We start from the raw sequence: 15,745 nt of genomic DNA on the forward strand, positions 1-15,745 counted from the left end.
TTGGTTATTAAGAATCTAAACATCTGCACTGTCGCAACACAAATTTTGAAGACGAAGTTTCTGAGAACTGATATGAAACCTACACCTGATACTCTACATACACAGGATGCAGGTACAGGGTTTGGAGGTGATGAAGGAAAAGGGGAGCGGGAGTCTACCTATCTTACTACCATCACTCAAAATAAGGCCTACATAATGGTTTTGTTGCTGTAGTTGTTTATTTTTATTTGGAGTGCTGTTAACGACACTATGATGAACAAAAGAAGCTTAAAGAACAGGTATAGATATTAAAACTATACAATCTCTTCAAAAGACAATCTGAAAATCTACGGGAACAAAAAATACCAATAAATTTTACATGCTCAAGGAACTTTCTATCATAGGTAACCTTTCACCAGGGCAAAAGTTCACTTAGGCGGGGAAAAAACATTCAGCACCCTCTAACATAAATTTATGTTGTTTATTTAGGTTAGCTTTTAACCAGACTATCTAGTTTAGCTAGGCAATCACATGCATTTTTATAGGGAATCTACTTGAGACTGAGTTTTTAATCAATCTGTTTATTTTACTAAAGTACTTGAAGTCAGATTTTATGCCTTAAAGTATTTTATGAATTATCTATAAACAGAAAATTGTTACGGTCAATTTAAAATCTTTTACCAGGATGTACCTTGCACATAAAAGCAACCACATGGAATATTTCTGTTGTGAACTCAGTTTTTGTTGTAAAAAGGTTTCTTCTATAAATGGTGCCCTGTTAGACGATGTATTTCAGGAGGGTCTCTTCTACAGTCAACCAAATCAAGACACTTAAATTAAAATAGTATGTGTCTAGGTTTATTAGTTTGGGTTACTAGATAAATAATTTTCTCCTTTATCTGGCAAGAACTTTAAAATAAGATGAAAAAAGTTACTTAAAAAAAGATAAAAATGAGTTAAGATCACATAGAATTTCTTCCCTTTCTGTTTAGTAACTGAAATAGTCCAATTCAGTTATTTATATAAGGCTGTGTGGCCAGCCCTAAAAACCTGACAATATTCCTGTTGTTTTAATCTCTGGAATAAAGGTGTGACAAAAACACAGCTAGTGTCTGACACCAAACAAAAAAGACTAGTTCTTCAAGGCCAAATTTTGATCTGTTTCAGTATTTACACTGATGACCAGGTATGACTTGCTGTAATCAATGGAAATGCTTAGACATTTTGAGAAAACTAAAACATACAAGCAAAAACCAAAACCAAACAAACAGGAAAACAAAACCAAAGCTAAACCACATCAAATGAAAGCAAACCTCCTAAACATGGCAGCTATTTTAATTAGCAAGATGTGTATGTATGTATGATATACAGCTTTACTGAAGTGTACAACAAACTGCATATATTGAAAATACACAATTGTACATAATTAAAATGTATAAGTTTTGATATACATATATAGCTACAAAACCATCACTACAATCAAGATAAATGTATGCAGTTAATGGAAAACAGGGACACTATTATATAAACTGTAGCATACAGTATAAATGGAAAACCCATATATTAAGTCAACTGTCAAAATTAAAGAAAATGGCATAAAAATCAACTTATTTTGACAAAGTTCACAGAGATTTTTAAAAACCACAATGACTTCAGACAAAGCAAGGAGGGTGGCAGTAGCTAAATAATAATTCATTGGTTGAAATATTTTAACATTTTTCTAAAGAAATAAGTTCCACAGAATTATTAGATATGGAAAGAAAAATATAAATAAGCACTAAGTCATAGAGCATTTTAGCTGCAATTTATTCCCAGAATTAACAGGCAGGGGAGTCTTACTTCATAAAGCAGTTCCTAAGACAAGGTAAAATGCAAGTTAAAAATGTTTTGACTGTATTAAGCATCAGAAATGTAACCAATTTAACCAAATTGAGTAGCATAACATTTAAAATCTTTTTCTTTTTATATAAAGTTTGTGTATACTCATGCTATGCTCTATATAAACCTAACTATACCATAGTTTCTAAGCTTGTACTGAAGTTCCTAGACACATTTCAAACTTGCATATAAATTAGTCATACATTTTAACTCAGTAAGATCAAAAGTTAAGTATAAAATTATACTGTTTATAAATTGTTAAAAATCTTTAAGTTCTGTGGAGTTAGAAAACATCCATTTGGCTTAATTTTTCTCTAAAAGTCTTACCTCTGGTTCTCTGAAGGACTGATTATTCACATCTAGGACTCGTATAGTCCTTTTAATAGGTAAGAGACCTCCAATTTCATCATGCGCCACCATGCTTCACCAAGTATCCCTTAAAATCTTTAGAATTAATCCACATCCAAGTCAGCCCTATAACCAAGCACTACACAGACACACAGGCTTTTCTTTTGAATGCTCAGCCACCCTTGGCAGCCATTTGCCCATGCCTCTTCCTTGTGGTGGAGCTAACTGCCTCTGGGAGCAGCAGTGAAAAAGCACAGACCTCAAGGCTCTGTGGGCGGGGCGAACTTCGGACCAGGCTCCAGTGGGCGGGCACCTAATGGACACATGACTCCAGCTAACTGACAGCTGGGCACACCTAGGTTTCTCAGTTTTTGCAGTGCAAGAGAAAGCTCTTTAACAACAGGTTTGGAATGTTTACACTAAGACCAGAAGGGAAAAGGAAACTGGATAAATGTTAAGGCTTTTCCTGATTTAAAAGCATTCCCTAAGGGAAATTAATTGCTTATCTAGGTTACCTACTTTAGTACTTAGGCACAGACTGCCTATAAAACTCTATTCTATAAAACTCTATTACCTAGAAGGAAATTTAATTTGGACAACTTGACAACTTTAAGAAAATCATAATTCAGAGTTAAACAAGTGTATATGTTAAAGAAAAGCCAAACTATCCAGGTGCCTTGCCTTTATTTTACATGAGTACAAGTACATACACAATTGTAAAATTATCTAAGTCTTTAGAAACTGGTTCCCACCATTTTTCCTTAAGACTAGCAGAATAAGTACAGTAGGCACACTTCAGGTCACTCTGTTTCTAAAGTAAATACAAAGGATAACTGGACTACCTCAGAATTTAAAGTTCAGTTTTTCTTAAAGGCAGTTACTTTTCTCTGTTTTAGTTTTAATATGTAATAGATGTTTTATAACAAATACGTAAAGGTGATTTCTATTCTAAAAACGTGTAACATGGCCTTTCTCAATTCTGAATTAACCTTGACATTGTCTTAACAGGGTCAAAAGAAATACTTTAAAAGTCTTGATTTTACAGCCGAAGAAGTGAGATTCACAGAGGTGAATGACTTGCTCAAGGTCTTTAAATTTCTAGTCCAAATCCGTTCCCCTGTGAAAAACCACTACTTTTGTTGGTTTGGTAGGCCTGCTACGAAGCAGATTTTCTACTTTAATGGAAAGTACTGGTATTTTACTTTGAAAAGTAGGATTTTTATCCTGTGTATATTATTATGAATGGTATAATGCTGGTCCTCTCATTTCTAGTCTTAGGATTTATTAGGGGCAGAAAAATCTCAAAAATCTATGATGTAGACGGCCCTATTCTAGACATTAAGGGTGATACAAAAAAAAAAAAAATTTCATATTTGCTCCTAAAGTGCTATCAGACTATTGTGTAAAGGCAGGCCTCATGAAGCAACAACTAATGCAAGACAGCTTTTGAAAATTCCAGAATAAGCTATATAGCTAGTAAGTGCTTATAGGAGTTGAGAAGGAGAAACCATTTCTTGTAGTTTTCTGAGCTGGGATGAGAAAAGACACAGGGAAGAGGTTTTAAGATGTTATTTCATGCCTTGAAGGCCATCTTTTGTTTTCCATAGGTTTGAGCAAGGGAAAAGTGCAAGCCTTTCTCAAAGGAACAAGAGGGCGTGAACTTAGTGCGAAGTCACAGGCTGTAAAGACAGAGGAGCATAGGATTTTATTGAGAAGATGCAAGAGATAAATGAAAGCTATGTTGTAAGGTAGTGTTTACGATGCTTTTAAAAATGACTGTAAACATAATGCAAAAGTCACGATCAGCCATCAAGAACTTGAGATAGGAAAAGAATATACATGCAAGAGACAACAAATGGGTGAAGTCAAAGATGTCTATGATTTCTTTTCAACTTACAAGGGGTAACAGTTGATGTAAATGAAGAAATACAGAGGACTAAGCTTTGAAAGAAAATTCTGAGTTTCATTTTAGATGAGTCTGAGGTGGTGGAAGAACATGCAAAAGAAAACACTAAACTAGTACTTGGAAATGCTTAGCAAGGACTTGGAAAATGCCAGAGGGTAGATTTAGATGGGGGAGACAGATACATGGAGATCAGAGTTGAAGCTTTGGGAGTGAATGAAATGCCTGGTAGAGAATTTCTGGACAAAAATAACAGGGGTCCAAGGATTTAATTTTGGAGAAATGCTACGGGAAAAAGAATTTTGCAAAAGGAACAGAAGGAAAGCAACAAAGCAAGATGCTAAGGGAAGGAAGCATTAATTAAAGCAAAAAGGTTGAGAAGGGTAGGAAGAGATTCGTGGATTTAGTAATTATAAGTTTAATGAGGACCTCAAGTGTGCTAGTTCAGCAGAATAATAAAGACAGAAGATTACAGAGGTTGAAGAATGTGTAGAGCAAATAATTAGTGGCACAAACTATTTAAAATGAAAAATAATCTACAAAACAATTTACTAAGGTTTGCAGGACAACGTTATTTCTTGCAGGAAGAGCCAACACTACCCTTCTGTAAACATGAATGTGTTTTGTATTGATGTTAATTCAACTTTGTGCTTTGAGACCTTTTTTATACCTTATAAAGTAATGGTGATTGGTTATATTTCATCATCTATCCTTTATTACCCGGTCACACATGGGCAATATGTGATGTGGCTGGCTGTACCCGTGCTAGACTGTTTGTAGAAGAGAGTTCTATGTAGTATTAAAGTGGGATCACCTTAGAGATCATGGAATCCAATTCCCTAATTTTACAGTTAAGAACACTGATCTGCCTAAACCTTCAGAGGTACTAAGAGAGTGGACTAGAACCCAGTAGTCTGGTTAAGTTAGGTTAATCAGTTAGAAAATTGTGCAAGGAAGGCCAATACTTTGACCACTTAGGTTCATAAGGGAATAAAGAGCTATGCACAGCAAGAGGAACGAAGCTGCTAGGGCATTCTCATGGGTCTCTTACCTGATGTCTTTCTCTAAACTATGTTTTTCTATTCAGTTCTGAGACAGGTAAGGCCAAGATAATGAGGGGAAGGGATATGTCTCATTTCTCTCCTTTAGTTGAGGACACACAAGATAAAGCCTCCTTTAAAAAGCCTACAGGGTCAAATAGGGTCTAATGGTGATTGTCACAGAACAAAAATCCCAGTTCAACAACCCTAAAATCAGTTTCATTTGGAATGTTGAGGTTTTTGACTAAATATAATTTAGACAACAGTATATAAAACTTAAAGAAGCAACAACGACCACAGGATGTTCAATTAGTACTCTGAGTGATGATCTTGAGAGTATCTTGACTCAATCAATACTCCATGCAAATCAGGGCTGGAAAGGTCCTTTGAGATTAACTTGTCCTCTTCAGTTTTCTTAGGAGGAAACAGAAGGACATCCATGAAAAAGGAAAAGGAAATTTGAGTTCTTACTCTGTGCTAGGAGCTTTATGCATGTTATTTAACCAGCTTTATAAAATATGTATTATTACCTCCATTTTACAGATGACAAAACTAGACTCAGAAAGTTTAAAAAGTTTCGTGATCAATCAATGGCTGGATGGGTTTGAATCTGGTCTGCTCAACTTCTGTTAGAACACAGTTTCCAGAGAAGTCACTACATGTAACACCCTTAGTGTATGTTGGATGAATGCTCAGTGCTCAGCACAGTGGTCAAGTGTTGTGAGCCAGGGGCAGAGCTAGATTTAAAACCTTGGTCTCCTACTCTCAGGCCAGTGTTTGCTGAATAACTACTGGCATTTCACAGAAAAGAAAACCTCCCAAAAGCTGAGAAATTACTTGCCTTCTAGCTTTTTATATCAAGGCAACTAAGTAAAAAGATAAAATAGTTTCAGTTGCTGAAGTTTCAGAAAAGATCCTACTTCAATCGATCATTTCATGATCATATTATTAATAGCAACTATTTATATAACTTTCTATAAATGACATAATTGAAGTACAGATTGGTGAAGTGTCTTCTATGGGTGTATAAAATCTAAAATTATAGACTTAAGACAACTGAGTTATCTAAAAATAATGCAGCTTTGATAAAAATATCACGTTTTTGGTAAAGTTACTGGTTTCCAAAGACTAGGTTTAATTATAGCCTGTTTTTCTACTTTTATGGGGCTTTCAATGCTTTATTTCCTAAACAATGAAAAAGGCAAGGAGAAAGATTACATTGTTTCCCTTCTCCATAGAAAATGGACTGTTAGGTTATAACTACCTCCCCCGCCCCAACCCTTGATGTGAAATTAAAATTCTAAAATTTAGAAATAAATTAGAGCTGAAGAATAATCTTTACTTTTTTAAGTCTAGATACTATGTTTTTATTTACCTTTGGAACAATAACAAGTAGTTAGAAATTAGACTAGGAAAGCATTTTGGGCAGAGAAAACTAAATCTAAGCTCTCTGCTGCCCTCTACAAGTAATAATGTGAAATGCAATTGCTAAACTGCCTTTTTCAACTTACTAATTGTTTGCAAGGATCTTACATAGAGGAATACATAAACAATCTTTTAATCTGTAGAGAAATCTGGATGACAGTAAAATTTATATTCTCAGCATTGTGTAGCTCTGTTTTATATTACTAAAATAAACACATTCAAAAATCATACAAGTGTATAAAAGGCTTTTCTAAATATAAGAAAAATATATTCCAATTTAGAATTCTAAAGAGTTCAAGATACAAATAACTAGTATGTATCTCACTAAAAATAGGTTAGTTAAAAATAGAATTGCAAGTCTTTTTTTGAAAAATGTTATTTATTTATTTAAAGAGAAAGGGGGAGGGAGAAAGAGAGGGAGAAAAAACATTGATGTGCTAGAGAAACATAAATTGGTGGGTGATCTGGTGCCTGTTATATGCCCCCAGCCGGGGAGGGACCTGGCCCACAACCAACGCATGTGCCCCGACCAGGAATCGAATCAGCGACCTCCCGGTCTGCAGGATGATGCCCAATCCACTAAGGCACACCAGCCAGGTCAGAATTTCAAATCTTACTAAAAAAGAAGCACTGACTGAAATATTAACAAAATAGAACTTCAGAAAAACTAGAGCTCCAAACTATCTAGTAATGAGTTAAAACAACAACAAAGAAATTAGTAATGAAGTTATTGTGTGGATTTGCGTTTTTAAAAATCATGTGGATTAAAAATTTGAGTGTTTCCAAGCTTTACTAAGAATTTGGTTTGGGAAAAGATTAATTCAGATCAATTAAATACTACTAGAAAGACTATAAAAAGAATAGTTGACAGGCTAAGAAGTTTGGTATTCCTGAAACCATGGTTCTTTTTGCAATAATACAGACAGCATAGAAAATGGGCTATTGGTGATGTTAGTGGTAACTTTTTTATTTCAAGTACACAGGACAACAAATCATTTCCAGTATAATGTAAGATCACTTATGTTCATTTAACAAGATTTTGAGTGAGATTTCCCCCTGACACTCAGCTAAGGTCAGTGCCCAGTCTCCTATATTCTCAGCCCATTTTTTACTTCAGTTGTTGATGCTCCGGCAGTAGCCAGCTCCATGACAGCACCTTGCCTCAGCTACACCATGTACCTCTTGTTTTCCACCCTGGGCTTCTCAAATACTGGTGTGGCACATCACATGTGTAGGCTGATAGTGTGAGGGATTAATACCCAATGGGGCAACTGTTGACTAATAGAGCACAGGAGCTGGTGGATAAAAACTTCCCTTTCAGTCCCTTGAGAAGACAAGTCTGCAGTGTATTTCACATGGCTCTACAGAAGGTCCCAGCAAGATCAATCCTCAGTTGTCTACAGTGTTGACCAGCTTAATTATAAACACTTGCATAAGTTCAGGCTCTGATTTCTGGAGGGAATCCTGGCTAAGGCACTAACATTGAGACTGACCCTAGAGATTATATGCACAGGATGGGACCGTGGAACCTGTGCATTCACTGGTAAAATGATGATAAAGGCTACAGGTGTGGATTGGGTATAGCTAGAACAGTTAATGGCTTATGCAGCAGTGGTGACAAATGTACAACCCAGAAACAACAGTAACAGTAAGATTGCAGAGCTGGCTGGCTTTTGTTAATTGCTTTGAAAGCCTTGAAAAAGCAGCTGGTAACCTTTATAATGTTCTCAGAGTCATTACAACCAGAAAAGCCAAGTGGAAGCCCCTAAAATTTTACCTCCTACACCTAGACCAAGGTAATAAATAGAAGCACAAATGTACACCAAGAGGAAATAGATAGCATCAAAGTTACAGTAGGCAGGAGTGATAGTCTCCATTGCATCTCCTGTCAATCTGTGTGCCTTCTACAATGAGAGGGATTGTGTTGGCTAAGAGTATACTACTGTAAACAAACAAAACTTTTAATATCAGCTATTGTGCAAAATGTAGAACCTTTACTGGAACAGATCAACACATCCTCTAGCATTTGATAGATGGCTACTGATGTAACCCCTGTGTTCTTTTAAATTGCTATTAGTAAAAAGAATCAAAAGTAGTTCACTTTTACGTGAGAAGGATAGCAGTCTGTTATTTCATGCACTGAGGTGTTACCTTTTCTGTTTCCTGCCAGAGTGTTCACATGAGCCTTGATATCCACAGAACATCAAGTTAGTCTAATATATTGATGACATCATACTAACAGGACCTGAACAGAAAATGGTAAGGATTCTGGACACCACGGGAAGTCAAATGCATGCCATGAAAATTCAGGAGCTGCAGTATTAGAAGAGTTTTCATAGGTCCAATGACCTGAGGCCAATAGCCTGGGATCTTTCTCCAAGGTAAAGAACAAGTTATTGAATTTTGCATCCCCCACTAATAAGAAAGGAGCATGGCACTAGGTAGAACTCCTGCTAGAGGGCACATATACTGAATTTGGAAATTCTGCTCTGTCCCATTAACAGGGTAACCTGAAACACTGACAGTTTTAAGTGGGATCCAAAGCAAGAGAAGTCTCTGTAGCAGGTCCAAGCAGTGGTGCAAGCCGCCCTGCTGCTCAGGCCATGTGACCCAAAATCCTAACCAAGCTTGAGGTACCTACAGTAGACAAGGATGCTGTGTAATGTCTCTGCCAAGGCCAAGAAGAGGATTTCAATGCCAATCCCTAGGGTTCTTAAGTCAAGGCAGGAAACCACTTGCTGTTTGAACAGCAGTGCCTGGTGTGTTAGTAGCCCTCAAAAAGACTGTTTCCTATATAGTCCTGTGACCAGCTTTACCATTCTGTTGGTTCACTCATTAATACATTAAATCTCTGTCAGGTCTTTACTCTTTGAAGAAAAAAAAAAAAAAGCAGAGAAACTAGCATAGCAAAACAGAAAATCTACAACAAAATGAAGTGACAATGTTTCCATCAAATCCTTTTGTTGTCAGATAGTGAGTGACAAACCAGACAGCTATGACATCCACATGGTATCAGTCTTCACGCATTACGAAACAAAGGTAAGGAAAATGGGTATCTCTGATGGTCCTGATTCTAGGGGAACCCCCACAATGTCATGCTACTCTTAGAACAATAGCCTAACCTGGGAAGGACTCTAAGGATCGAATTCTTAGGCTGAGGGCAAAAACACTGCCATGCAAGGAGTTTATAGGTGCTGAAGCAATATGGGCCATATAAATTCTTGAAACTAATATTGCTCTGAGAAAAACTGCTGGGAGTAGGATCCAAATTGAGCAGAACAGGGCAATAGCAAGCAAAGACAAGAAAAAGTTCACCTACAAGAGAAAGGGAGCAGAAAAGAAAGATCTCAGAAAGCATGAGGATGAATTTTGTAAAATCACTTTGTGAAATAATAGAAGAGGGAACTCTAGAGTTATGAAGCCGAAAACAGGCTACCCTGGCCTAAAAATACAGGAAAACTCACTGCTCTTAAAAAATGAGCAACAGAAAAGGATGATGGACCTCATTTGAAATTACTGTAACAGAAAATGTGGAGTAGAATGTCTCCATAGCATAAAATAAGCAAATTATAGAAGCTATGGAAGAACATAAAACTCAGAAATTAGGTGAATGGAGAAAGAAAAATTGAAATAGGAGACGGAATTAAGAAAGAAGAATTATTTCAAAATAAAAAAAGTGACTAATGCATTAAGATAAAAATGAGACAAAAAGGAAGATGAGTTTAAAAAAAAAATCCAACATAACTATAAAGAATAGAGAGGAAAGATAAAAATAATAGAAACAATGTCAAAAACCAAAATTTAAGAAAAAATGTTCCTAAAAAATAACTTGAAAAAACCTACTTATTAACTTTTCAAGAGTGGCACTTTATGCCAGAAAACAATGGAGTAAAATATTTAATAAATTCAAGGAAAGAAAATGTGAGGCATGGATCTCACAGCCATCCAAACTAACGTTCAAGTATAAAGATTGCAAACACACTGATAAGCACATTCAATTACTCAGGGAATATGGTTCCCATGAACATTTCCTCTGAATTCACTCAATTCTGGAACAGCGGTCAGCAAACTTTTTCTGTAAAAGGCCAAATAGTAAATATCTTAGTTTCTGCAGGTCATATAGTTTCTGTCACAACTATTCAACTTTTGTCCTTGTATTGCTTTTAAAAGCAGCCATAAATAATATGTAAGTGAGCAGATTGGATATGCTTCGTGGGCCAGTTTCCTGTCCACTTTACTAGAGAGTGAGCTTCAGAAAACCAAAGACCTAGAAAAGTAGCGACATAAGGAGTGGTGCTGAGCGTTAAATATAGGTATTTTACTTGCAGAACAAAAACTGAAATGATGGTTATAGAGTACACAGCATAGCTTGTAATGGCTAAATGCTCTGACCCTTTAGGCACAGCAAAACTATTTAAAAAAAAATGGAGAATGGTGTGCACATGAAAGGTAAAATAAGCACTTATTACTTTGAATGTATTAATTGAGAAATGTGACACTACTTCAATCAGGGAAGGAGAAGATGTTCTAGTCAATTAAAATAATGCTGATAGGAATGAACCAATTTACAATTACCAACAAGATGAAACTGAAGGCATTATATAAAGATAACCAATAGAATAAAAACGCCAATCTTCCTAAATATCAAAAAATAAATCAAACCAAAAACATAGAAATAAAACGAAAAAGGAAAAAATAAAATAGAACAGATAATGAAAGTTAGCATGCTGTTTATCCAAGATAGTGGGATATACAGATAAATATGCAATTGCTTATATATTTTTTAAATATATATTTTATTGGTTATGCTATTACAGTTGTCCCATTTTTTCCCTCCCCTTTATTACCCTACACACTACACCATCCCACCCCCAGCAATCTCTCCCCCCTCCCCCGCCGCTTACTTCATGTCCATAGGTTGTACATATAAGTTCTTTGGCATCTCCATTTCCTATCCTATTTTTAACCTCCCCCTGCCTATTTTGTGCCTACTATTTATGCTGCTTATTCCCTGTACCTTTCCCCCCATTCTTCCCCCTCCCCCTCCCCTCTGCTTTACTGTTCATAGTTTTTGATCTTCTTTTTCTTAGATCAGTCCCTCTAACATTTCATATAATAAGGGCTTGGTGGTGATGAACTCCTTTAACTTGACTTTTTCTGGAAGCACTGGATCTGCCCTTCCATTCTAAATGATAGCTTTGCTGGATAGAGTAATCTTGGATGTAGGTCCTTGCTTTTCGTGACTTTGAAAACTTCTTGCCAGCCCCTTCTTGCCTGCAAGGTTTCTTTTGAGAAATCAGCTGATAGTCTTATGGGAACTCCTTTGTAGGTAACTGTTGCCTTTTCTCTTGCTGCCCTTGAGTCTCTCCTTATCTTTAATCTTGGGTAATGTAATTATGATGTGCCTTGGTGTGTGCTTCCTTGGGTCCAACTTCTTTGGGACTCTCTGAGCTTCCTGGATCTCTTGGAAGTCTATTTGGCCAGATCGGGGAAGTTCTCCATTATTTTTTCAAATACGTTTTCAATTTCTTGCTCTTTCTCTTCTCCTTCTGGCACCCCCATGATTCGGATGCTGGAACGTTTAAAGTTGTCCCAGAGGTTCCTAAGCCTCTCCTCATGTTTTTGAATTCTTGTTTCTTCATTCTGTTCTGGTTGAATGTGGATCTCTTCCTTCTGCTCCCAATTGTGATTTGAGTGCCAGTTTCCTTCCCTTTACTGTTGGTTCCCTGTATATTTTTCTTGGTTTCACTTTGCGTAGCCTTCACTTTTTCCTCCATTTTGCAACCATACTCAACCAATTCAGCGAGCATCCAGATTACCGGTGTTTTGAACTGTGCATCCGATAGGTTGGCTATCTGTTCATCGCTTAGTCCTAGTTTTGGAGCTTTGATCCATTCTTTCATTCGGGCCATATGTTTTTTGTCTCAGCGTGCCCGTTATGTTGGAAGTGGCGGAGTCATAGGTGTTTGCCAGGGTGGGGCAACCCAGGTCACTGTGCTGTGATGCTATATGTTGGGGAGGGGCCTGAGAGGGAAGAAGGCCACTTGCTCAGCTCTCAGGCAGCTTTCAGTCACTTCCCCTGCTGCACAAGCAAATTGGACCCTTCTATTGCTGTTTCTCAGGTGGGTGGGTTTGTGTACATTCTAGGACCCAGAGGGTCGCTCCAGTGAACTCTCCTGCAAGGCTGGGAATTTCTCCTGACGCTGCAACCCCCATAGATGTTTACAACCAGAGGTTTTGAGGCTTTTTTTCCTGCACTGGAACCCTGGACTGTGCAGTCTGTCTTGTTCCCTAGCTGTTCCTCCGATTTTTCTGCACACAAATGTGGACTACCCAGTCAGCCAGCTGCCGCCTCACCAGGGCCGCCTGCCAGCCACTGGCTTGCCGCGAGTCTTCTCCACCCCAGCTGCCCATCTCTGCCCCTCCTACCGGTCTGGATGAATGTTTATTTTTTAGCTCCTTGGTGGTCAGACTTCCATATACCTTGATTTTCTGGAAGTTCTGGTTATTTTTTGTTTTTATATTTGTTGTTACCCTTCTTTTGGTTGCGTGAGGAGGCAGTGTACCTATCTATGCCTTCATCTTGGCCCAAAACATACAAATAAAACAAAAAAGGAGAGAATAAAATAGAACAGATAATGAAAGTTAGCACGCTACTGTTTATCCAAGACAGTGGAATATATATATATATATATACATACACGCAAGTGCTTGTACTTTTAAAAAGTAGAGGATAAACCATAACATTAAAAAAAAAAAAAGATTTTGTATGGAAGAAAGAAGGAGTAGGGTCCAAGAGCCAAGGAGAGAAACAAGAACCTGACACACTTTTGTTACATAAGTATTTAGAATTATTATGTAAAAGCAGTAATTCTTAAAAATTGAAAATCAAAAGATGTGAGTTATTGGCGTAATTACTAAACATAGAAAAGAGCTAGATCAATAAACTGAGTAATTTGTACATCCTTCTTAAAGTCTATGTGTCAAAAACAAAAAATCCTGAAAAATAAAACAAAATGTTTTCAGTAATTGTGTGTTTTTTTTAAAAAGATTTTACTTACTTATTTTTAGAGAGGATAAGTGGGGGAGAGAGAACGTTGAAGTATGAGAGGTAACATCGTCTGGTTGCCTCCCACAAGCCCCAAATGGGGTCCTGGCCTGCAACCCAGGCATATGCCCTGACTGGGAATAGAAGTGGCGACCTTTTGGTTTGCAGGCTGGCGCTCAATCCACTGAGCCATACTGCCAGGGCAAGTGTATCATTTTTATTAATTTGTAGTAATGTAACTGTTGTCCTAGAACCTGGAACTTGACATCCTACAAGAAAATGAGTCCAATTACCTTCTAACTATGAGGCAAGGGTCAAAAGGACATAAGAAATCAATACATTGTACACCTTAAATTTACACAATGTTGTATGTCAAGTATGTCTTAATAAAGTTGGAAGGGGGGGGGGGGAGGACACAGGATCCATCCTGAAGCAGCATAATCAAAATGGTCAAAATACAATAAATGTGTTCATACTCATGATTTCGTAACATTATAAAGAAAAAAAATTATTAGTTACTTTTAGAGAATTTTAATGAATTAAACTCATTATTTTTGAAAACTGATAAAGGAAAAGAGTCAAGTGTTTGTCCTGCATGTATTATAAATCAGTACCTTGAAGTAACCAAATGACTGATGAGGGAAATCTTCTCTTTACAGAAATATTCCAAATAATATACAGAGGACTGATAAAGGCACAATACCACAATTTTGCAATCTTCAATGAATACACTGATCTAGGCAATGATAATTAATTTTGAAAACATCACAAAAAGACACTATATACCTCTGGAAGGGAGTACATAGCCCAAAACAATCTCTGAATCTAACTATCAATTTATCAGAAATACTAAATAGAGGAACACAGGAAATGATGGCATGGGTTTGCAATTATGAATATTCAGACTATGGAAAGCTCTATAGAAAAAAGGACATGATTTCTTCAACAACAACAAATTACAAGAAAACAGACAGGAAACTTACAGATTAAAAGATACTTAAGAGATATAATCAATCACAATGTATGAACCTTGTATGAATTGAGATTCAAACAGACAAAATAAAAAACAAAAATAGTATGTAACAACAATCTAGGAAAGTGTGGGCACTCAATCTGATAATATAAATGAAATGATACAATGTTTAGGATTTGAGTCAAAATAATCCATAGGAGGGTAGGTGACTGGACAGATGAAACAAGACTGAACCCATCACCATGATAAATGCTAAAATAAGGGTAAAGACAAGAAGGAATGTCGTTAAGATCTGACCATGATTCTATTGTGGCAAACTACAAATAATTGTCTTATTTCTGTATATGATTTGATTTGAAGCTACCAAAAACACACTCAGGGTTGTCATTTCATACTTTTTCTTTCTTTGAATACAAGACTTAAGACTCATAGATAGAGAGCAGGCTGACAGCTCTGGGATGGGGATTAGAGGGTGAAGGGATCAAGCAAAAAAGAAAAAGGACTTACAGACAAGGACAGTAGTGTGGTGATTGCAGGGGGAAGGGGGTGAGTGAAGGTAGAAGAGGGTATAAGAGGGATAAAAAGTAATGGAAGAAATACAATAAAAAATAAAAAAATAAAAATACCTCCGGCTCTAGCACGAGGATTCTAAAGCAAGAGATCTGAGATGGAGACCAAGAAGCTGAATATTTAATAAACATTTCAGGCAGCTTTTAAAAAAAAATGTAATTAAAACTGTTTTACAAAAAGCCTAACACTGAGAATACATAATTCTTCTATAAAGACATTAGTACACATGCACACAATCTGGCTTGCTGGATTTGCTAAAATGTTGATGAGGCAGACCTATTAAAATTTAATTTTTAAAAAATACCTTGTCTTTAAAAAAAAGCAGCAGCTGCTATCATTAAACATAATGCCAAACTATTTTAAAAAAAATCTCATTAAAAATGTATAACTTTTTCATAACAATCTTTAGAAAAGGTCCCTTAAAACCAAAATGGTTATATAAAATTTGCCAAATGATAAAAATGGAATAAGAAATCCCAAAGATACCAGGTTTCTGGATTTACCCACAATTGTACACTAAAGGGCATAATTATTTTTAAGTGTGTACTGAGTATTACTTTTTCATAGGTCACACACTGGAA

General features: G+C 36.5%; 1 protein-coding gene across 2 annotated transcripts in view; it reads right to left on the reverse strand.

Moving 5' to 3' along the window:
* Positions 1–15,745, reverse strand: part of NET1 (neuroepithelial cell transforming 1) — a 45,298-nt gene that overhangs the window by 9,273 nt on the left and 20,280 nt on the right. The window contains exon 1 of one of the 2 annotated variants that reach the window (XM_054594160.1): positions 2,185–2,472. The exons of the other annotated variant lie outside the window; for it this stretch is intronic. Within the exon in view, the coding sequence (XP_054450135.1) occupies positions 2,185–2,277 (93 nt within the window). The 5' untranslated portion in view covers positions 2,278–2,472. Of the gene's footprint in view, positions 1–2,184; positions 2,473–15,745 lie in introns of those variants that run through there. 2 annotated transcript variants of the gene reach the window in all.

The sequence above is a fragment of the Pteronotus mesoamericanus genome, unplaced genomic scaffold (assembly GCF_021234165.1).
Source record: "Pteronotus mesoamericanus isolate MK-2021 breed Mesoamerican mustached bat unplaced genomic scaffold, CSHL_Meso_final contig_130, whole genome shotgun sequence".
In the NCBI taxonomy this organism is placed as follows: Eukaryota; Metazoa; Chordata; class Mammalia; order Chiroptera; family Mormoopidae; genus Pteronotus; species Pteronotus mesoamericanus.